The sequence below is a fragment of the Salvelinus namaycush genome, unplaced genomic scaffold, assembly GCF_016432855.1.
Source record: "Salvelinus namaycush isolate Seneca unplaced genomic scaffold, SaNama_1.0 Scaffold34, whole genome shotgun sequence".
Classification (NCBI taxonomy): Eukaryota; Metazoa; Chordata; class Actinopteri; order Salmoniformes; family Salmonidae; genus Salvelinus; species Salvelinus namaycush.
The window spans coordinates 499,091-523,880 of NW_024060341.1; the positions used below are offsets into that span (position 1 = coordinate 499,091).

At 46.7% G+C, this 24,790-nt stretch overlaps 1 protein-coding gene across 1 annotated transcript in view; it reads left to right on the forward strand.

The window, feature by feature from the left end:
- Positions 1-24,790, forward strand: part of LOC120040296 (juxtaposed with another zinc finger protein 1-like) — a 35,162-nt gene that overhangs the window by 3,824 nt on the left and 6,548 nt on the right. The window contains exon 2 of the mRNA XM_038985494.1: positions 23,783-23,855. Within this exon, the coding sequence (XP_038841422.1) occupies positions 23,783-23,855 (73 nt within the window). The remainder of the gene's footprint in view (positions 1-23,782; positions 23,856-24,790) is intronic.

The following is a 24,790-nucleotide window of genomic DNA, read 5'->3' on the forward strand; positions in this document are numbered from 1 at the left end:
GTAGACTAGCCCATATCGTAATGCTGTGTAGACTAGCCCATATCGTAATGCTGTGTAGACTAGCCCATATCGTAATGCTGTGTAGACTAGCCCATATCGTAATGCTGTGTAGACTAGCCCATATCGTAATGCTGTGTAGACTAGCCCATATCTTAATGCTGTGTAGACTAGCCCATATCTTAATGCTGTGTAGACTAGCCCGTATCTTAATGCTGTGTAGACTAGCCCGTATCTTAATGCTGTGTAGACTAGCCCGTATCTTAATGCTGTGTAGACTAGGCCATATCGTAATGCTGTGTAGACTAGGCCATATCGTAATGCTGTGTAGACTAGCCCATATCTTAATGCTGTGTAGACTAGCCCATATCTTAATGCTGTGTAGACTAGCCCATATCTTAATGCTGTGTAGACTAGCCCATATCTTAATGCTGTGTAGACTAGCCCATATCTTAATGCTGTGTAGACTAGCCCATATCTTATAGGCCTGTTATTTGTATGTGTGTATTTAACAATTGATCAAATTGAGGGGCACGTGCTTTAGTTTTACTGGTGTGTGTTCATTTTGCGTGGTGGCGTTTTCTCAGGATCAGTGGGGATTGGAGAGGAGGTGTATGGTGACAAGGCATAGAGCACTACTTTTGACTGGAGCCCTATGGGTATCCAATGGTGTAGTGCTCTATAAAGGGAATAGGGTGCCTTTGGGATGTAGATAATGGACTGGCTGCATGGAGAGGGGATGGGTAATGAGAAATCCACCTGTTCTCTCTGCTAGGCCTGGGAGGCTCTATATGGCTGATCCCCCTGTTCTCTGCTAGGCCTGGGAGGCTATATGGCTGATCACCCTGTTCTCTCTGATAGGCCAGGGAGGCTATATGGCTGATCCCCCTGTTCTCTCTGATAGGCCTGGGAGGCTATATGGCTGATCCCCCTGTTCTCTCTGATATGCCTGGGAGGCTATATGGCTGATCCCCCTGTTTTCTCTGCTAGGCCTGGGAGGCTATATGGCTGATCACCCTGTTCTCTCTGCTAGGCCTGGGAGGCTATATGGCTGATCCCCCTGTTCTCTCTGCTAGGCCTGGGAGGCTATATGGCTGATCCCCCTGTTCTCTCTGCTAGGCCTGGGAGGCTATATGGCTGATCCCCCTGTTCTCTCTGCTAGGCCTGGGAGGCTATATGGCTGATCCCCCTGTTCTCTCTGCTAGGCCTGGGAGGCTATATGGCTGATCCCCCTGTTCTCTCTGCTAGGCCTGGGAGGCTATAGGGCTGACCCCCCCCCCCCATGGAGAGAGGGAGGCATGGAGAGAGGGAGGAGGTAGAGAGAGAGACTGAGGAATGCTTTTTGGATCATCAAGTCCCTCAGTCGGGCACCTGATTCCCTGTTTTGTTCAAGCTGGGCTGAAGCACATCTGGGTACGCTTTCACTCCATAGAGACTGAGGGGGGTTTGGGGTTGTCTGTCAGGGATAGGCTACATGGGGTCTTCCAGTCACAACAAGTGTTCCTCCTGTGATAGCCTAACCATACCACTGTTTAGCTGTGATATGGCTGTAGCCTCCATAATGCTGTTTAGAATGTCCAATTTTGTAGAATAACTCATTGTATTAGTAATGACATAACATTTTAACATGATAACATTTTAAATCCCATGCATTTCCCCAGTATTCATAGGGGTCCTAGTTTGATTGTTATACATTCAAAATGTTTAGTTGTATTTCTTTCAGAAGCCTTTATTAGTTTAATTTGACTGTTGGTGCAGAGAGGGAGCAGATATTTACATTGAGTTAGTCTGACCAACAGAGGGAGATGTGTCCACCGTCTGAGAGTGAGACAGCTGGGAAACTGCCTGCAACACTTCAGGTTGCCACAGTGAGACGGCTGGGAAACTGCCTGCAACACTTCAGGTTGCCACAATACATGCTGGGAAACTGCCTGCAACACTTCAGGTTGCCACAGTGAAACAGCTGGGAAACTGCCTGCAACACTTCAGGTTGCCACAATACATGCTGGGAAACTGCCTGCAACACTTCAGGTTGCCACAGTGAAACAGCTGGGAAACTGCCTGCAACACTTCAGGTTGCCACAATACATGCTGGGAAATTGCCTGCAACACTTCAGGTTGCCACAATACATGCTGGGAAACTGCCTGCAACACTTCAGGTTGCCACAATACATGCTGGGAAACTGCCTGCAACACTTCAGGTTGCCACAATACATGCTGGGAAACTGCCTGCAACACTTCAGGTTGCCACAGTGAGACGGCTGGGAAACTGCCTGCAACACTTCAGGTTGCCACAATACATGCTGGGAAACTGCCTGCAACACTTCAGGTTGCCACAATACATGCTGGGAAACTGCCTGCAACACTTCAGGTTGCCACAATACATGCTGGGAAACTGCCTGCAACACTTCAGGTTGCCACAATACATGCTGGGAAACTGCCTGCAACACTTCAGGTTGCCACAATACATGCTGGGAAACTGCCTGCAACACTTCAGGTTGCCACAGTGAAACAGCTGGGAAACTGCCTGCAACACTTCAGGTTGCCACAATACATGCTGGGAAACTGCCTGCAACACTTCAGGTTGCCACAGTGAAACAGCTGGGAAACTGCCTGCAACACTTCAGGTTGCCACAATACATGCTGGGAAATTGCCTGCAACACTTCAGGTTGCCACAATACATGCTGGGAAACTGCCTGCAACACTTCAGGTTGCCACAATACATGCTGGGAAACTGCCTGCAACACTTCAGGTTGCCACAATACATGCTGGGAAACTGCCTGCAACACTTCAGGTTGCCACAGTGAGACGGCTGGGAAACTGCCTGCAACACTTCAGGTTGCCACAATACATGCTGGGAAACTGCCTGCAACACTTCAGGTTGCCACAATACATGCTGGGAAACTGCCTGCAACACTTCAGGTTGCCACAATACATGCTGGGAAACTGCCTGCAACACTTCAGGTTGCCACAATACATGCTGGGAAACTGCCTGCAACACTTCAGGTTGCCACAATACATGCTGGGAAACTGCCTGCAACACTTCAGGTTGCCACAGTGAAACAGCTGGGAAACTGCCTGCAACACTTCAGGTTGCCACAATACATGCTGGGAAATTGCCTGCAACACTTCAGGTTGCCACAATACATGCTGGGAAACTGCCTGCAACACTTCAGGTTGCCACAATACATGCTGGGAAACTGCCTGCAACACTTCAGGTTGCCACAATACATGCTGGGAAACTGCCTGCAACACTTCAGGTTGCCACAGTGAGACGGCTGGGAAACTGCCTGCAACACTTCAGGTTGCCACAATACATGCTGGGAAACTGCCTGCAACACTTCAGGTTGCCACAATACATGCTGGGAAACTGCCTGCAACACTTCAGGTTGCCACAATACATGCTGGGAAACTGCCTGCAACACTTCAGGTTGCCACAATACATGCTGGGAAACTGCCTGCAACACTTCAGGTTGCCACAATACATGCTGGGAAACTGCCTGCAACACTTCAGGTTGCCACAGTGAAACAGCTGGGAAACTGCCTGCAACACTTCAGGTTGCCACAATACATGCTGGGAAACTGCCTGCAACACTTCAGGTTGCCACAGTGAAACAGCTGGGAAACTGCCTGCAACACTTCAGGTTGCCACAATACATGCTGGGAAATTGCCTGCAACACTTCAGGTTGCCACAATACATGCTGGGAAACTGCCTGCAACACTTCAGGTTGCCACAATACATGCTGGGAAACTGCCTGCAACACTTCAGGTTGCCACAATACATGCTGGGAAACTGCCTGCAACACTTCAGGTTGCCACAGTGAGACGGCTGGGAAACTGCCTGCAACACTTCAGGTTGCCACAATACATGCTGGGAAACTGCCTGCAACACTTCAGGTTGCCACAGTGAGACGGCTGGGAAACTGCCTGCAACACTTCAGGTTGCCACAATACATGCTGGGAAACTGCCTGCAACACTTCAGGTTGCCACAATTCATGCTGGGAAACTGCCTGCAACACTTCAGGTTGCCACAATACATGCTGGGAAACTGCCTGCAACACTTCAGGTTGCCACAGTGAAACAGCTGGGAAACTGCCTGCAACACTTCAGGTTGCCACAATACATGCTGGGAAACTGCCTGCAACACTTCAGGTTGCCACAGTGAAACAGCTGGGAAACTGCCTGCAACACTTCAGGTTGCCACAATACATGCTGGGAAATTGCCTGCAACACTTCAGGTTGCCACAATACATGCTGGGAAACTGCCTGCAACACTTCAGGTTGCCACAATACATGCTGGGAAACTGCCTGCAACACTTCAGGTTGCCACAATACATGCTGGGAAACTGCCTGCAACACTTCAGGTTGCCACAATACATGCTGGGAAACTGCCTGCAACACTTCAGGTTGCCACAGTGAAACAGCTGGGAAACTGCCTGCAACACTTCAGGTTGCCACAATACATGCTGGGAAACTGCCTGCAACACTTCAGGTTGCCACAGTGAAACAGCTGGGAAACTGCCTGCAACACTTCAGGTTGCCACAATACATGCTGGGAAATTGCCTGCAACACTTCAGGTTGCCACAATACATGCTGGGAAACTGCCTGCAACACTTCAGGTTGCCACAATACATGCTGGGAAACTGCCTGCAACACTTCAGGTTGCCACAATACATGCTGGGAAACTGCCTGCAACACTTCAGGTTGCCACAGTGAGACGGCTGGGAAACTGCCTGCAACACTTCAGGTTGCCACAATACATGCTGGGAAACTGCCTGCAACACTTCAGGTTGCCACAATACATGCTGGGAAACTGCCTGCAACACTTCAGGTTGCCACAATACATGCTGGGAAACTGCCTGCAACACTTCAGGTTGCCACAATACACAGTGACAGCTGGAATATGAGGGCCATTCCTAGAATACAACACCTGAGGAATTCCATATCACCAGGAAGCTGAAGGACATTCTAGATAGTCATTCACTGAGCACTACACAGTCAAACTAGCCTCTCTTGAAAAGGATTTAGAAAATATCCACTACATATGCTCCAGTTTTACACGTTGGCCTACATTATATCTGCAGGTTCTTACCCAATCAATCCACCATCCTAGGGATCCATACTGCTAACGTATGGAAGCCAACCTGGCCCAGCCCAAGCAAAGGCTCTGGCCCAGCCCCATAGAAAGCCCTGGCCCAGGCCCAGCTAGAGGTTGACACAGGAACAGAATTCCTGCAGGAACGGGTTGAAATTCTAGAGTCAAATTCGGGACAAGATCGTCAGTCCACAGGAAGTACAGGAATTTCTTTTTAAACAGAGTTATTTTTGTATTATAAGCAGTTTTAGGAGGCCACATCATTTTTGAACAGTAACACGATTTCTTCAGTCTTCAATCACTAATTAAAAATATATATAATTGGCCTTTATCTGCTAGGCAGGCAACGAAAAGTAGCTAGCTAACAGTGACTAACTGCTCTCTCATCTAATGAGCAGCCCAAAATGAGTCAGTTGCTATGGAAACTCACACACAGCAGAGTGCAGGGAGGGGGGCAGCAGACAGAGGGGAGCAGCTAACAGAGGAAGGTATTTCTACTCGTTAAAATGAGGACAGGACAGAAAGGGAGGGATTTTTTATCAGGACAGAAAAGTTGTGGGGGTTATAGAACTGTTGCGGGATCGGGACTGTACGGGAAAACATTTGACAGGACAAGACGGCACAGGAATGCATTTTCACTCCCATGTCAACCTCTAGCCCCAGCCGCCCAGACCCAGCCCAACCCCCAGGCCCCAGCCCAACCCTCAGCCCTAGCTCAGCCCTAGCCCAGCCCCCAGCCATAACCCCAGGCCCAACTCCCAGCCCTAACCCAGCCCCCAGACATAACCCCCAGTGCCAGGCCCAGCCCAGTCGTGCCGAGCTCAGTCCTGCCCAGCCCGGTCTTTAATATCCGATATCCCTCCCTTATCCCTCTGATTGTGTGCTGTGCATGTGTCCAAGGTGTTAGCCCAAGGAAGGGGGCTCCCAACACTTCCAACGACTTATTGGGGAATAACGAGCCAATTAGTACTGCCCAGAGTGGAAAAACTCAGCAGCTCCCCTGCCTCTCCACACACACACACACACACACACACACACACACACACACACACACACACACACACACACACACACACTGATCCCTCTCTTAGGTCTGCTGCCCTGTGCCCGCCTTCGCCTCACAGGAGTGTGAAATCTGCCGCATCCTGCCAAGAGGATTACAACGAGGGTACTTGATCAGGCGTTTCTTCCTCCTCATCTGGTGGCCTGCTGCTCTCAAACACATTCTGCTGTATAATTAGGGAAGGGGCCTGGAAAACAAGCTCACAAGGCATTCTTGTCCGCATATTTTCCTTCCATATTCCAGCCGGGAGCCAGCCTCCTGTTTGGGGTTGTGAGCAGTAGGGGGCAGCGGTGGGTCGTTGATGAGAGGCCCCTGTGCTAAAACAGTGGGTGCTTATTTGTCCTATTTCAAGTGTGTATTATACGAATGTGTGAATTGTAAATGTGTTTTTGGCATATCCCAACTCCCCCTGAGACACCCTGTGGTCGCCGCCAGGGTCGGCCATTATCAACTGGAGCAATTTAGGGTTCCGTGCCTCGCTCAAGGGCACATCAACAGATTTTTCCACCTGGTTGGCTCTGGAATTCGAACTAGCGACATTTCAGTTACTGGCCCAACACTCTAACCGCTAGGCTACCTGCCACCCATTTGAAAGAGCTGTATGTATCAAGCGTCTCGGTGGGAGAGCTGATTCAGGATCAGTTTAGCATTTTAGATCACAATGAATAAGAATACATGGACATGGAGGACCTGATCCTAGATCAGCACTCCTACACTGATACGCTAGATACATACAGCCCTCTCCTGATCCCCCTAAAGAGGTGATGCTTTTCACAAGCATACAATCATGTGGCTGGATATATCTACTGAATGTGTTCCTGTTCATACAGCGTGTAAAGTAAGTTACTGTTTCCTGTTCATAGAGCGTGTAAAGAAAGTTACTGTTTCCTGCTCATAGAGCGTGTAAAGAAAGTTACTGTTTCCTGCTCATAGAGCGTGTAAAGAAAGTTACTGTTTCCTGCTCATAGAGCGTGTAAAGAAAGTTACTATTTCCTGCTCATAGAGCGTGTAAAGAAAGTTACTGTTTCCTGCTCATAGAGCGTGTAAAGAAAGTTACTGTTTCCTGCTCATAGAGCGTGTAAAGAAAGTTACTGTTTCCTGCTCATAGAGCGTGTAAAGAAAGTAAGTTACTGTTTCCTGCTCATAGAGCGTGTAAAGAAAGTAAGTTACTGTTTCCTGCTCATAGAGCGTGTAAAGAAAGTAAGTTACTGTTTCCTGCTCATAGAGCGTGTAAAGAAAGTAAGTTACTGTTTCCTGCTCATAGAGCGTGTAAAGAAAGTAAGTTACTGTTTCCTGTTCATAGAGCGTGTAAAGAAAGTTACTGTTTCCTGCTCATAGAGCGTGTAAAGAAAGTTACTGTTTCCTGCTCATAGAGCGTGTAAAGAAAGTTACTGTTTCCTGCTCATAGAGCGTGTAAAGAAAGTGACTGTTTCCTGCTCATAGAGCGTGTAAAGAAAGTGACTGTTTCCTGCTCATAGAGCGTGTAAAGAAAGTGACTGTTTCCTGCTCATAGAGCGTGTAAAGAAAGTGACTGTTTGCTGCTAATAGAGCGTGTAAAGAAAGTAAGTTACTGTTTCCTGCTCAGAGCGTGTAAAAAAAGTGACTGTTTCCTGTTCCTGCTCATAGAGCGTGTAAAGAAATGTACCATTGTCCTAATTTCAGTACTTTTCAAGTGTTTTGAGGACATAGCCAGATATTCTCCCATCAGCCCTGGGATTCAAACCTTCAACCCTTACTGGCCCGTCTCTCTAACCTCGAGGCTGCCACCGCCCATAAATGCTGAGGTCTATTACAACTTCAACACCATTTCCAGTGAATATGTTGCAAGGTGGTGTGGCTTCACTGGAGTCTGTTTAGTGGTTCTGCCTACGTTTCCCCTAATTACAAACTCTATATTTCAACTCTGATATGAAAACAGACGTAAGCCCCTAATGTGAATATTGGCCGGTCCACTAAATCCATTAACCCCTGCCAACCCTCAGCAGGGTTTATCACAACAGGTGCTAATGGATCCTGAACTAAATACTGAATGGCACCCTATTCCCTATATAGTGCACTACTAGGGCCCTGGTCAAAAGTAGTGCACTATATAGGGAATAGGGTGCCATTTGGGACTTAGCCCTGGACTGGCTCTCTAAAACTGACTGGGGAATAACTGGGGAATAACAGGAGCTTTAAGGCCAATTTCAGCCCAACCACCATGTTACGGTAAGCTCCCCAATGGTCCTGTAGTGGTCTAGTAGTGGTTAAACTGACCAATGGTGGGTTTAGTTTGTCCCTGCTCAGATCTCTCTGTGTGTTCTATGGGAGACAGGTCAGTGTAGGACCACCTGCCTGTCTGTCTGTATGTCTGTCTCTGCCTCCCTGTCTGTCTGTCTGTGTCTGCCTCCCTGTCTGTCTGTGTCTGTCTGTCTGTGTCTGCATCCCTGTCTGTCTGTCTGCCTGTCTGTCTGTCTGTCTGTCTGCCTCCTTGTCTGTCTGCCTCTCTGTCTGCCTGCTCTAACAATGGGCGTGTTTGTAGCTGCTCTCTGCACAGGGGGTTCATTTAGGGGCTCGAGGAATGCACCCCCCAAAATCTGCTGAGCGGAAATAATAAATTTGGGAAGCAGTAACTGGCGCCCCGATCTCTGCACCTGGTGGACCTAATTACATTTACCTCCCCTACCCCGGGTTACACTATTGCTGCAGACAGTTTAGTCAGTCAGTTAGTCACCCCTACCAGTAACACACACATTGGCTGACACCAGTCCAGTCAGTCACTGCTCTGGCCCTCATTGCTGTTCTCAGTCAGGAGGTGACTAACTCTGACTCAATAACAGAACTGTCTTTATACTGTAGTGGAGCTGTAGTAGTCTGACTCAATAACAGAACTGTCTTTATACTGTAGTGGAGCTGTAGTAGTCTGACTCAATAACAGAACTGTCTTTATACTGTAGTGGAGCTGTATTAGTCTGACTCAATAACAGAACTGTCTTTATACTGTAGTGGAGCTGTAGTAGTCTGACTCAATAACAGAACTGTCTTTATACTGTAGTGGAGCTGTAGTAGTCTGACTCAATAACAGAACTGTCTTTATACTGTAGTGGAGCTGTAGTAGTCTGACTCAATAACAGAACTGTCTTTATACTGTAGTGGAGCTGTAGTAGTCTGACTCAATAACAGAACTGTCTTTATACTGTAGTGGAGCTGTAGTAGTCTGACTCAATAACAGAACTGTCTTTATACTGTAGTGGAGCTGTAGTAGTCTGACTCAATAACAGAACTGTCTTTATACTGTAGTGGAGCTGTAGTAGTCTGACTCAATAACAGAACTGTCTTTATACTGTAGTGGAGCTGTAGTAGTCTGACTCAATAACAGAACTGTCTTTATACTGTAGTGGAGCTGTAGTAGTCTGACTCAATAACAGAACTGTCTTTATACTGTAGTGGAGCTGTAGCAGATAGCCTGCAGGCTGTGTTGATATTACACATTCACTAGGGGATCTGGTTTTGGGTTGAGTGTGTGTCTGTGTGTGTGTGTGTGTGTCAATGCCTGTATGTACATGTGAGTGTGTGTGTGTGTCAATGCCTGTATGTACATGTGAGTGCGTGCCTGTGTGTGTGCATTGCCTATGTGTTTTCAGTCAATTTTCACATCTGAGGTTCAGTCATTGTACAATCAGCCGTGTTATTTAAGTCTCTGCAGTAGCAGCAGAGAACAGGCTACCAACCAGTGAAGTGCAGTTTGACTCTGTGGTTTAATTTCCTCTGTGGAAGTGGTACCAGGACTCTGGCCAGTGTCCCCCACTGCTCAGACCCACCATAAACATGTCACCATGAACCTTGCCACTCCACGCTGTCCAACCGTGTGCTGGGCTGAGGGGGAAGGGGCTGCTGGGATAGCTGACTGACTGACTGGTTGGTGGAAATAAATGTGGGAGGGTGGAGGGGGGGGGGGGTGTGTCACTTCCTGTCTTGCCTCAGGAAGGCGTGTTGTGTGATGATGGTGATCACCGTCTGTCCTGTGGTTGGCTGGCCCATGCAGTCTGGAGTCTGGACATAGCGAGGGGGTCTCTCTCTAACTATCTGGCCTAACTAGAATTGGGCCGTTACGTCACGTCTGCCTCTTTCTGATGCTGCTGGGATGTTTTCAGTCTCACCCTACTACCTTTTACAGGCCTGTCAGTGAGTTTGTTAAAAACCACAACTAATTGAGTCACTTTGTGCAGTTGTGTTCACTGATTTAAAGTTTTCTTCCTGTACCTGCTTGCCAGTCACTGGCTCAGGAGGGAGTGTGTTGTCTTGATCACAGCATCAGGTGACTATAACAAAACCAATACACCCTAGAACCAAAAGACAGACAGACAGACCACCGCTGTGGACCACCTGTGTGGATGGTTTAGCCCTCTCTCCTCTCCAGGGGTCCACACCCTGGTCCTAATGGGGGGGTCCACACCCTTGTCCTAATTGGGGGGGGGTCCACACCCTGGTCCTAATGTGGGGGGGGGGGGGTCCACACCCTGGTTCTGGTGGTCCGTCAGGGGGGTGGGGGAATCAGAGGGGGCCATGGAGGTCTCTGTGCAGGTGGCCCCAGAGGGGAGTGGTTGGTTGGGTCTCTGGGAAGTTGGCCCCTCTAGCTGGCCCCCTACCAGACACACAGACACACACTCACGCCAGCTGAGGTGTGTGTGATTTACAGTGTGTGTGAGTGGATTGATCCAGGGCTAATAGAGTGGTCGGTGAGCAGCCCTCCATGACTCTGCTCCTGTGTACTGCTCATTATCTTTATTCACTTGTATTTAATCATGGGAGCCCCATTGAGACCAGGGTCTCATTTTCAGTGGTGCTCTGACATTAAATAAAATATAGAATAACCAGTACATTACGTTAGAACATCACAAACATCACAGGCATCATAAACAAATTATTAGTCAATCAAAACAATTGCACACCTCAGTGAACTCATTTTATCATCAGGGTTTTAACATGACTAGTGGCACCAGGGAATCCAAATGTAATGAATTTTGTAAGTGATTCCAAAAATGTGGATCATTGAAACTAAAAGTGGATTTGCCTAGTTCGGCGGAGGAATGTCAGGAGTTAACCAATCCTGTGAACGGGTTTGGAATCATGTTTTTATACTTTAACAACGAAGTTAGGTAAGTCGGAAGCTTGTATAGTAGAGCTTTGTCAACAGAAAGGGAGTAATGAAGTGATGTACGGGACTTTAATGAGGAGCAGCCAACCTTTTGATACAGGATGCAGTGATGCGTATTAAAACTGTCACCTGTGATAAAGTGAAGGACGCTACGGTAGACGGACGGCATCAAAAGGTTTAAGATCAGTTGCTGCTGCATTCCCATAAGGGGTGTTACTGTTAAGAACTGGCAGGAGAGTTGACTGTACAATCTGCTTCCTGCTGTTTAGGGAGAGACATGATATATTTATATAAAAGAAGCCTCATTTAAATCTCAGCTTCTTAACTAGTTCATCCGTATGTTTTTTAAATGTCAAATTATTATCAATCCAAAAGCCCAGATATTTATAGGCAGGAACCTGCTCGATGAAAGAACCATCCAATGCATAAATGTGTAAGCCATCTGAAGTATTTCTATGAGAATTAGAAAACAGCAGACATTTAGTTTTTACCGCATGAAGTACCAATTTTAAGTCAGCAATGACTTTCTGCAAGGTGACAAAATCAGATTGCAGCTCCAACAGCCTGGTCAGCCGTAGGGGCAATAGCGTACATAACAGTGTCATCTGCACACAAATGAATGTTACAGGTTTTTGCAGATAGACCAATATTATTTATATAAATAGTGAAGAGGACAGGTCCCAAAATCGACCCCCGGCAGGACACCTTTAGTAATATCAAAGTAACTGGACTTAACACCATCTGAAAGCACATAGTGTCCTATCTGACAGATACAGTTGAAGTCGGAAGTTTACATACACCTTAGCCAAATACATTTAAACTCAGTTTTTCACAATTCCTGACATTTAATCCTAGTAAAAATTCCCTGTGGTCAGTTAGGATCACCACTTTATTTTACGAATGTGGAATGTCAGAATAATCGTAGAGAGAATTATTTATTTCAGCTTTTATTTCTTTCATCACATTCCCAGTGGGTCAGAAGTTTACATACACTCAATTAGTATTTGGTAGCATTGCCTTTAAATTGTTTAACTTGGGTCAAATGTTTCGGGTAGCCTTCCACAAGCTTCCCACAATAAGTTGGGTGAATTTTGGCCCATTCCTCCTGACAGAGCTGGTGTAACTAAGTCAGGTTTGTAGGCCTCCTTGCTCGCACACGCTTTTTAAGTTCTGCCCACACATTTTCTATAGGATTGAGGTCAGGACTTTGTGATAGCCACTCCAATACCTTGACTTTGTTGTCCTTAAGCCATTTTGCCACAACTTTGGAAGTATGCTTGGGGTCATTGTCCATTTGGAAGACCCATTTGCAACCAAGCTTTAACTTCCTGACTGATGTCTTGATGTTGCTTCAATATATCCACATAATTGTCCTATCCTCATGATGCCATCTATTTTGTGAAGTGCACCAGTCCCTCCTGTAGAAAAGCACCCCCACAACATGATGTTGCCACCCCCTTACTTCACGGTTGGGATGGTGTTCTTCGGCTTGCAAGCCTCACCCTTTTTCCTCCAAACATAACGATAGTCATTATGGCCGAACAGTTCTATTTTTTTTTCATCAGACCAGAGGACATTTCTCCAAAAAGTACGATCTTTGTCCCCATGTACAGTTCCGAACCGTAGTCTGGCTTTTTTTATGGCGGTTTTCGAGCAGTGGCTTCTTCCTTGCTGAGTGGCCTTTCAGGTTATGTCAATATAGGACTCGTTTTACTGTGGATATAGATACTTTTGTACCTGTTTCCTCCAGCATCTTCACAAGGTCCTTTGCTGTTGTTCTGGGATTGATTTGCACTTTTCGCACCAAAGTACCTTAATCTCTAGTAGACAGAACGCGTCTCCTTCCTGAGCATGACGGCTGCATGGTCCCATGGTGTTTATACTTGCGTACTATTGTTTGTACAGATGAACGTGGTACCTTCAGGCATTTGGAAATTGCTCCCAAGGATGAACCAGGCTTGTGGAGGTCTACATTTTTTTCTGAGGTCTTGGCTGATTTCTGTTGATTTTCCCATGATGTCAAGCAAAGAGGCACTGACTTTGAAGGTAGGCATTGAAATGCATCCACAGGTACACCTCCAATTGATTCATATGATGTCAATTAGCCTATCAGAAGCTTCTAAAGCCATGACGTCTATTTCTGGAATTTTCCAAGCTGTTTAGTCAGTCAACTTAGTGTATGTAAACTTCTGACCCACTGGAATTGTGATACAGTGAATGATAAGTGAAATAATCTGTTTGTAAATAATTGTTGGAAAAATGACTTGTCATGCACAAAGTATATGTCCTAACCGAATTGCCAAAACTATAGTTTGTTGACAAGAAATTTGTGGAGTGGTTGAAAAACGAGTTTTAATGACTCCAACCTAAGTGTATGTCAACTTCCGAAGTCAACTGTAGTTCCCAAACCACTTGCAAGATGCCTGGTTGAGGCCCATTTCAGACAACCTTTGAATGAGTAGGAGATGGTTGACAGTATCGAAGGCCTTGGACAGGTCTATAAATATGGCAGCGCAGTGATTCCTATTATCTAAGCAATTTAATATATCATTTAAGACAAGTGCAGCTGCTGAAACGGTACTAAGTCCAGGTGTAAAACTAGACTGGTACACAGTAAGAATATAATTTGAAGTTAAGAAAGTTCTTAGCTGAGAGTTTGCCAGTGATTGTAATATTTTTGCAAGGCAATATAGTTTAGAAACTGGGTGGTAGGTATCTAGGTCAGAAGGATCCCCGCCTTTGTAAAGGGGGAGGACATGCGCCGCCTTCCAGATCTTAGGGATAGCCCCAGAAGCTGCAGTAGAAAGGGATCAAGCGAATCAGCACCGGTGGATTGTTGGACATACACTTTTTGCAAGGCACTTAATACATCATGGAAGTGCATCATTCTATTCTATCTGTTTAGAGGTGAATAAAGGACTCCATCTAGTGGAACTTGAGATATTTTCAGAAACCATCCTTTCAAACAGATGGCCAGCTGAGGCAAAATGCTTATTAAAAGCACCACAAATATGTGTCTGTTATGGGACCAGAGGCTGTCGTAACCTGCTGGGGCACTGAGGAAGTGGATTTGTTGTTTTTATTGTTGTTGATTTGACCACTTTCCAGAATTTAGCTGGATTTCCACCACTCAGATACTTCTTGAATTGTGTATGTTGACATTGCTTTTCTAACCAGAATAAGACATCTATTTCTCAAATGTCTTAAGGACTGCCAGTCAGAGGTAGAATCAGTCAATCTAGCCTTAGCCCAAGCTAACTTTCTTTCATGAAATCTTTAAGACAATTGATGCGTGAACCATGGGTTAGATCTGTCCTTTACCCATAATCTTTTATATGGGGCATGGTTATCTGCAACAGAGTTAAACAGAGAGGTAAAACGTTTAAGTTTCTGATCATTAGGCATCTTAGAGAACTCCATGACTCTGCTCTCTGCTCCTGTGTACTGATCATTAGCCTCTTAGACAGGATTTCCTCACACAGGCACATTATAACCCACCCTACCCCATATAACCCACCCTACCCCACATACACCCACCCTACCCCACATACACCCACCCTACCCCACATACACCCACCCTACCCCATATACACCCACCCTACCCCATATACACCCACCCTACCCCACATACACCCACCCTACCCCACATAACATACCCTACCCCACATAACATACCCTACCCCACATACACCCACCCTACCACACATACACCCACCCTACCCTACATACACCCACCCTACCCCACATAACATACCCTACCCCACATATACCCACCCTACCCCACATACACCCACCCTACCCCACATACACCCACCCTACCCCACATACACCCACCCTACCCCACATAACCCACCCTACCCCACATAACCCACCCTACCCCATGTACACCCACCCTACCCCATATACACCCACCCTACCCCACATAACATACCCTACCCCACATACACCCACCCTACCCCACATACACCCACCCTACCCCACATACACCCACTCTCCCAGCTTTTGGCAGGAGGGGAATAATGCAATCATTAATGTGTCTTTCTATCTTCATGTCTCCAAGCGTGTAGGAGAGGAGGTATGCGGTCCTTTTCACAGCGGGTAAATAACAGTTAATGAAACACTCAGTCTCAGTGGTGGAGCTCTGAGAGAAACCCTACCTCCCTCCAGACTGCTGAGGTTGATGTTTGGACCACTACAATACATTACCTGGTGGGAGACCACCAGCAAACACTACCACTGCCACGCACTAGTGCAGGCCTAATGCCCAGAAAAGGGGATGCATCCCAATTGGCACCCTATTTTCTGTGTAGTGCACTTCCTTTTGACCAGGGCCCAGAGAGCTCTGGGCCCGTATCCACAAAGCATCTCAGAAAAGGTCCTAGGAATCCTGTTAAAACCTGTTTTAAGACCAAAAACCCTCCCAGCTCAGAGTAGGTTTTAGGATGATGTTAAGACACTGCCCAGACTAGCTCTGAGCCAGGAGTAAAATCACCTCAGAAGTTGGTAATCACGACAGTTTGATCGTTATAACGCATGTTGTTGCACGTAGGTCTAGATTATCTCTCTATTCATCGTACAGAAATATTTTTAAAATGTTTTAAATTGAACCTTTATTTAGCTAAGCTAGTTAGTTAAGAACAAATTCTTATTTACAATAACGGCCTACCGGGGAACAGGGGGTTTAACTGCCTTGTTCAGGGGCAGAATGACCTTCTTTTTTTTTACCTTGTCAGCTCGGAGATTCGATAAAGCAACTTTTCGGTTACTGGCCCCTTGCTCTAACCACTAGGCCACCTGCCACCCCAAATATCAAAACATTCTTTCAACAGCTCCAAAGCAATTGCATGGTTGTGGGGACCACTGACTGTCTTTATTCTATCAACAACACTGCTGGTAACTCTTAACTGTTTAGGACATGAAGTCTCCTAAATATCTGTCGACCAGGTGGGACTCTGATGAGTAAAGAGGCTTCATGCATAGTTTTTATTTTTTAGCCATAAGAGTAAAATGTCTCTTCTCAGCATTTAGACCAATTTTCTACTCTGAGATGCTGCTATGTGGATACGGTCCCTGGTCAGAAGCAGTGTATTGTATAGAGAACTGGGTCCATTTGGGTTGCAGCTGTATTCATAGTCAACCTAGTGCCAGGAGTCTTCCCTGGTTGACCATATGACCTGACCAGGAACAACTCTGGGCCCTGAGTAATATCATTTTTGGGTCATTGAAATACGCTATATAAAACCCATGTATTATAATTATTAATAGATAACTATGCTATATAAAACCCATGTATAATAATTATTAATAGATAACTATGCTATATAAAACCCATGTATAATAATAATTAAATTACTACGCTATATAAAACCCATGTGTTATAATTATTAATAAATAACTATGTTATATAAAATGTCATGTTATAATTATTAATAGATAATTAGTAGGGCCCAGAGTTCTCCTGGCGAGAAATGCACTTAACAAATCAAATGAATGATTTGTATTATTAAGTAGGTTGTTATTATTAAGTCTACTCTCCCTTGCTACCACTAGGGTGTTCTCCTCTGTGGCTGGCTGGGTCAGACTCTGGTTCAGGTCTCACTGGTGTTGTAAAGACCAAGTGGCTCGGGTGTTCTCCTCTGTGGCTGGCTGGGTCAGACTCTGGTTCAGGTCTCACTGGTGTTGTAAAGACCAAGTGGCTCGGGTGTTCTCCTCTGTGGCTGGCTGGGTCAGACTCTGGTTCAGGTCTCACTGGTGTTGTAAAGACCAAGTGGCTCGGGTGTTCTCCTCTGTGGCTGGCTGGGTCAGACTCTGGTTCAGGTCTCACTGGTGTTGTAAAGACCAAGTGGCTCGGGTGTTCTCCTCTGTGGCTGGCTGGGTCAGACTCTGGTTCAGGTCTCACTGGCGTTGTAAAGACCAAGTGGCTCGGGTGTTCTCCTCTGTGGCTGGCTGGGTCAGACTCTGGTTCAGGTCTCACTGGCGTTGTAAAGACCAAGTGGCTCGGGTGTTCTCCTCTGTGGCTGGCTGGGTCAGACTCTGGTTTAGGTCTCACTGGTGTTGTAAAGACCAAGTGGTAGTATAGTGGTAGTAAATGAATAGCGTTAGTGGTACTATAGTAGTAGTAGTATAGTGGTAGTAAATGAATAGCAGAAGTGGTGCTATAGTGGTAGTGATCGTATAGTGGTACTGTAGTGGTAGTATAGTGGTAGTGAATGAATAGTGATAGTGGTACTATAGTGATTATATAGTGGTATTATAGTGGTAGTAAATTAATAGCGGAAGTGGCACTATTGTGATTATATAGTGGTATTATAGTGGTAGTGAATGAATAGTGGAAGTGATTGTATAGTGGTAGTAAATGAATAGCATCAGTGGCACTATAGTGATTATATAGTGGTACTATAGTGGAAGTAAATGAGTAGTGGTAGTATAGTGATAGTATAGTGATAGTATAGTGGCAGTAAATTAATAGTGATAGTGGTAGTAAATGAATAGTGGTAGTATAGTAATAGTAAATTAATAGTGATAGTGTTAGTTTAGTGATATTATAGTGGTAGTAAATTAATCAAATCGAAGTTTATTTGTCACGTGCACTGAATAAAACAGGTGTAGATCTTACAGTGAAATGCTTACTTACAGGCTCTAACCAATAGTGCAAAAAAGGTGTTAGGTGAACAATAGGTAAGTAAAGAAATAAAACAACAGTAAAAAGACAGGCTATATACAGTAGTGAGGCTATAAAAGTAGCGAGGCTACATACAGACACCGGTTAGTCAGGCTGATTGAGGTAGTATGTACATGTAGATATGGTTAAAGTGACTATGCATATATGATGGAGTAGCAGTAGCGTAAAAGAGGGGTTGGTGGGTGGCGGGACACAATGCAGATAGCCCGGTTAGCCAATGTGCGGGAGCAGTGGTTGGTCGGCCCAATTGAGGTAGTATGTACATGAATGTATAGTTAAAGTGACTATGCATATATGATAAACAGAGAGTAGCAGCAGCGTAAAAAGAGGGGTTGGGGGGGCACACAATGCAAATAGTCTGGGTAGCCATTAGATTACCTGTTCAGGAGTCTTATGGCTTGGGTGTAAAAACTGTTGAGAAGCCTTTTTGTCCTAGACTTGGCACTCCGGTACCGCTCGCCATGCGGTAGTAGAGAGAACAGTCTATGACTAGGGTGGCTGGGGTCTTTGACAGTTTTTAGGGCCTTCCTCTGACACCGCCTGGTGTAGAGGTCCTGGATGGTAGGCAGCTTAGCCCCAGTGATGTACTGTGCCATATGCACTACTACTCTGTAGTGCCTTGCCGTCAGAGGCCGAGCAATTGCCGTACCAGGCAGTGATGCAACCAGCCAGGATGCTCTCGATGTTGCAGCTGTAGAACCTTTTGACGATCTCAGGACCCATGCCAAATCTTTTTAGTTTCCTGAGGGGGAATAGGCTTTGTCGTGCCCTCTTCACGACTGTCTTGGTGTGTTTGGACCATTGTAGTTTGTTGTTGATGTGGACGCCAAGGAACTTGAAGCGCTCAACCTGCTCCACTACAGCCTCGTCGATGAGAATGGGGACGTGCTCGGTCCTCCTTTTCCTGTAGTCCACAATCATCTCCTTAGTCTTGGTTATGTTGAGGGATAGGTTGTTATTCTGGCACCACACGGCCAGGTCTCTGACCTCCTCCCTATAGGCTGTCTCGTCGTTGTCTGTGATCAGGCCTACCACTGTTGTGTCGTCTGCAAACTTAATGATGGTGTTTGAGTCGTGCCTGGCCATGCAGTCGTGGGTGAACAGGGAGTACAGGAGGGGACTGAGCACGCACCCCTGTGGAGCTCCAGTGTTGAGGATCAGCGTGGCAGATGTGTTGCTACCTACCCTCACCACCTGGGGGCGGCCCGTCAGGAAGTCCAGGATCCAGAAGGAGGTGTTTAGTCCCAGGATCCTTAGCTTAGTGATAAGCTTTGAGGGTACAATGGTGTTGAACGCTGCGCTGTAGTCAATGAATAGCATTCTCACATAAGTGTTCCTTTTGTCCAGGTGGGAAAGGGCAGTGTGGAGTGCAATAGAGATTGCATCATCTGTTGATCTGTTTGGGCGGTATGCAAATTGGAGTGGGTCTAGGGTTTCTGGGATAATGGTGTTGATGTGAGCCATTACCAACCTTTCAAAGCACTTCATGGCTACGGACGTGAGTGCCGGTTGCCTTTGTGTTCTTGGGCACAGGGACTATGGTGGTCTGCTTGAAACATGTTGGTATTACAGACTCAATCAGGGACATGTTGAAAATGTCAGTGAAGACACCTGCCAGTTGGTCAGCACATGCCCGGAGCACACCTCCTGGTAATCCGTCTGGCCCTGCAGCCTTGTGTATGTTGACCTGTTTAAAGGTCTTACTCACGTCGGCTACGGAGAGCGTGATCACACAGACGTTCGGAACAGCTGATGCTCTCATGCATGCCTCAGTGTTGCTTTCCTCGAAGCGAGCATAGAAGTGATTTAGCTCATCTGGTAGGCTCGCGTCACTGGGTAGCTTGCAGTGGTGCTTCCCTTTGTAGTCTGTAATAGTTTGCAAACCCTGCCACATAAGACGAGCGTCGGAGCCGGTGTAGTATGATTCAATCTTAGCCCTGTATTGACGCTTTGCCTGTTTGATGGTTCGTCGCAGGGCATAGTAGGATTTCTTGTAAGCTTCCGGGTTAGAGTCCCGCACCTTGATAGCGGCAGCTCTACCCTTTAGCTCAGTGCGAATGTTGCCTGTAATCCATGGCTTCTGGTTGGGGTATGTACATACAGTCACTGTGGGGACGACGTCCTCGATGCACTTATTGATAAAGCCAGTGACTGATGTGGTGTAATCCTCAATGCCATCGGAAGAATCCCGTAACATATTCCAGTCTGTGAAAGCAAAACAGTCCTGTAGTTTAGCATCTGCTTCATCTGACCACTTTTTAATAGACCGAGTCACTGGTGCTTCCTGCTTTAATTTTTCCTTGTAAGCAGGAACCAGGAGGATAGAGTTGTGGTCGGATTTACCAAATGGAGGGCGAAGGAGAGCTTTGTTTGCGTCTCTGTGTGTGGAGTACAGGTGATATATACATTTTTCCCCTCGGGTTGCACATTTGACATCTTGATAGAAATTTGGTAGAACTGATTTAAATGTCCCTGCATTAAAGTCTTCGGCCACTAGGAGCGCCGCCTCTGGGTGAGTGGTTTCCTGTTTGCTTATTTCCTTATACAGCTGTCTTAGTGCCAGCATCTGTCTGTGGTGGTAAATAGACAGCCACAAAAAGTATATCTGAAAACTCTCTAGGCAAGTAGTGTGCCCTGCAATTTATCACAATATACTCTACTTCAGGCGAGCAAACTCTAGAGACTTTCTTAGATTTCCTGCACCAGCTGTTGTTTACAAATATGCACAGACCACCCCCCCCCCCTCGTCTTACCAGAGTGTGCTGTTCTATCTTGCCGGTGCAGCGTGTATCCCGCTAGCTGAATATCCATGTCGTCATTCAGCCACGATTCCGTGAAACATAGGATATTACAGTTTTTGATGTCCCATTGGGTGGATATTCGTGATCGTACCTCGTCTAATTTATTGTCCAATGATTGCACGTTGGCGAGTTGTATTGACGGTAACGGCAGCTTTCCCAGTCGCCTTCTCCGGGTCCTGACCAGGCATCCGGCTCTTTGTCCTCTGTACCTGCGTCGCTTCCTCTTGCAAATAGCGGGGATGTCGGTCCTGTCGGGTGTTTGGAGAATGTCTTGTTGTAGAAAAAATCTTTGTCTAATCCGAGGTGATATCGCTGTGCTTATATCCAGAAGCTCTTTTTTACCGTAAGATACGGTGGCAGAAACATTATGTACAAAATAAGTTACAAATAACGCAAAAAAAACCCACATAATAGCACAATTGGTTGGCCGCCCGTAAAACTGCTGCCATTTCTTCCGGCGCCATTTAGTTGAATAATGATAGTGTAGTAGTGTATAGTGGGAGTGGTAGTATAGTGGTAATATCATCTCTATTCTCTTTTAATGGAGAGGTGATGTTAATTTACAGCTTCAGGCTGCATGGCCATCCTCATTTCACATCTACAGTGATGTGCAATGTTTGGTTTCAGTTCCACAGCTGAATATGACGGCTCCCAAGCCGAATAGGACGGCTCCCCAGCCGAATAGGACGGCTCCGCAGCCGAATAGGACGGCTCCCCAGCCGAATAGGACGGCTCCCCAGCCGAATAGGACGGCTCCGCAGCCGAATAGGACGGCTCCCCAGCCGAATAGGACGGCTCCCCAGCCGAATAGGACGGCTCCCCAGCCGAATAGGACGGCTCCGCAGCCGAATAGGACGGCTCCGCAGCCGAATAGGACGGCTCCGCAGCCGAATATGGGTCGTAGAAGAGTCGACTTGAGTAACTGGGATATGTGTTTGTTTTTCCCTACTAAACAACATAGGCCTAGTTGAATGTACTGTCTATAAGTCACTCTGGATAAGAGTGTCTGATTAACACTTTAGCCTACTCTGAATGAACATAAAGGCAAGCTTTAAGAGACCTATAGCCTATAGGATTTATTAGAGGACGGATGGAATCATGGCAGTGAAGAGGGTTTCCTACTAAGACTGGTGGTGTATCTGTCAGCCATTACCCCAGCACGGCTTCGACGTGTGTTTGTGTGAACACTGTATGTGTGTGTGAACACTATGTGTGTGTGAACACTGTGCATGCGTGCATGTTTGCATGTGTTAGAGAGAGCGTTGTACTCTTACCACTATGTCCATCCACACACAGCCCAACTCCTCTGACCAGACCCACTGTCCACTTTCACCATTCTGTACACACAGCCCGCAGGACCTCAGATGGGAAGATGGGGCGAAGGTACTAGGGTGTGTTTTGGTGCAGATAACACGTACCTAGCTAGTGTTGTCCATGGACAACATTTGGCCCCGTAGAATTACATAAAGAACACTTCATTGAATAAGATCTCTATGTTGGACCCACCCAAAGTGAACGCTCTCAGGAAAAGCTGCAGAAGTGGTTTTTATGAGGGGTCACAGGTCAGATCTAGTGTAAATCTGGGGCAACACCTCAGTGGGAGAGCTTTGAAGACATTCACGGAGTGCTTCTGCTTTATAAGAATAAGTCAGTGTGACTTCAGGCGGATACCAGGGTGTGTTTTGATACACACATAACACGTTGCTACTTGCTTTGCTCGTTTACTTGAACATGGAAAAGGCTTGACTATGTGATCTAAAGACCCTCAGACTGCACTTAGCGTTATCTATTGATTAGATATGCCAGCGAGGCGAACACCATACGCAGTGTCATTATATTGATACACTCTGAATCAGGTTGTTTAGTGCAGGGCTGGAACAAAAGCCTGCCCCCACACTCCTGTAGTTCTGAAGAACCCTTCCCCTAAAGGCTGTGGTTGCTTGGCTGTGTTCCAAATGGCCTATAGGCTGAGCCCTATGGGTCCTGGTCAAAAGTAGTGCACGATATACTGAATAGAGTGCCATTTGGGATATAACCTTTGACCCTTGGGGCCACATGCTGCCAGTGTTTCTCTTCTTGGCCACGGGGGGGCAGCACTTTCCCATAGCCCAGACCAGGCAGAGGCAAGGCAGGCACTAGGTAGGCAGGCAGGCACAGCTGGTGAGTGGCAGACACGGGGTGGTTTTATGGGGCATCTCCCCACTCCCACATGGCATGGCAGTGGGGAGGCTGTTTGAAGTTGGGCCTGGTTCACCTCAGGGTGTGGAGGGAGAGAGGGAGAGATGGAGGGTGGGAGAGAGAGAGCGATGGAGGGAGGTTGTCCATTGTTTGGCAGCACTGCCGAGCCGAGCCAAACGTCTGGAGCACAGCATGGGAAAGCACAGTGTGTGTGGAGTGTCTGGTACTACGGGCAATATGGTGGCTGCAGTAAGGAAGAGGCTGCGTAGTTGAATCAGATCAGAAGACTTATGAGAAAGCCAGTGCCATGGAAGACTTCATTAAATACGTTGTATAGCCTAGATTAGACCCAGCCTTCTTTGTTGTGAGTTTTTAATAAAAAGCTAATTTATCTACGTAGTTTGTTGATGAGATGTGAGAGAGGGGTTTGGATACGAGGTGGTTTGTGGACGATCTCCAGCGGAGCTTAGCTTGAGGACGACGACTAGTCTAGACAGCGCCCATGACATCATTTGTTAAACATCATCACACTAGCTAGCTACTGTTGGTTTGGTGAGAGTGACACACACCCAGTCCGCACACACAACCACTCCTGCCCTTCTTGACCCCATGCAAATGTTATGAAGACTGTGTAGTGGCACCTTTGTGGCTGTGTGTGTGTCATGTCTGCTGTTAGAGGTTAGCCTAATCATATACCTCCACCTCTCTCTCCCTCCACCTCTCTCTCCCTCCACCTCTCTCTCCCTCCACCTCGCTCTCCCTCCACCTCGCTCTCCCTCCACCTCGCTCTCCCTCCACCTCTCTCTCCCCTCTGTCTCTCGTCAGACACAGATCCTCGTCAGTTGGAGAAGCAGGAGCAGCAGCAGCCCACATATGTTGCCCTCAGCTACATCAACAGGTGAGCAGGCTACTAGCCTAACCCTAATCTATACTTTACAAAAATATGAATGCAACAATTTCAAAGATTTTGCTGAGTTACAGTTCATTAAAGAAAATCATAAATTAGGCCCTAATCTATGGATTTCACGTGACTGGGCAGGGGCACAGCCATGGGTAGGCCCACCCACTTGGGAGCCAGGCCCACCCAATGGGGACCCAGGCCCAGCCAATCAGAATGAGTTTCTCCCCACAAAAGGGCTTTATTATAGACAGAAATACTCCTGAAGAATACTATTTGTTCAGTGTATATACCAATCAGACCTTGAACCATGTCTCAAAGGATCATGGTTATGAAATCCCTAATGGTATTCTTATGGTTCAGTGTAAACTGTCCTAACTCTGGCCAGAAAAGGCATGAATGACCAAATGTCATGAGTAAATAGTAGATTTACATTTACATTTAAGTCATTTAGCAGACGCTCTTATCCAGAGCGACTTACAAATTGGTGCATTCACCTTATGATATCCAGTGGAACAACCACTTTACAATAGTGCATCTAAATCTTTTAAGGGGGGGGGGGGGGGTTAGAAGGATTACTTTATCCTATCCTAGGTATTCCTTAAAGAGGTGGGGTTTCAGGTGTCTCCGGAAGGTGGTGATTGACTCCGCTGACCTGGCGTCGTGAGGGAGTTTGTTCCACCATTGGGGTGCCAGAGCAGCGAACAGTTTTGACTGGGCTGAGCGGGAACTGTACTTCCTCAGAGGTAGGGAGGCGAGCAGGCCAGAGGTGGATGAACGCAGTGCCCTTGTTTGGGTGTAGGGCCTGATCAGAGCCTGAAGGTACGGAGGTGCCGTTCCCCTCACAGCTCCGTAGGCAAGCACCATGGTCTTGTAGCGGATGCGAGCTTCAACTGGAAGCCAGTGGAGAGAGCGGAGGAGCGGGGTGACGTGAG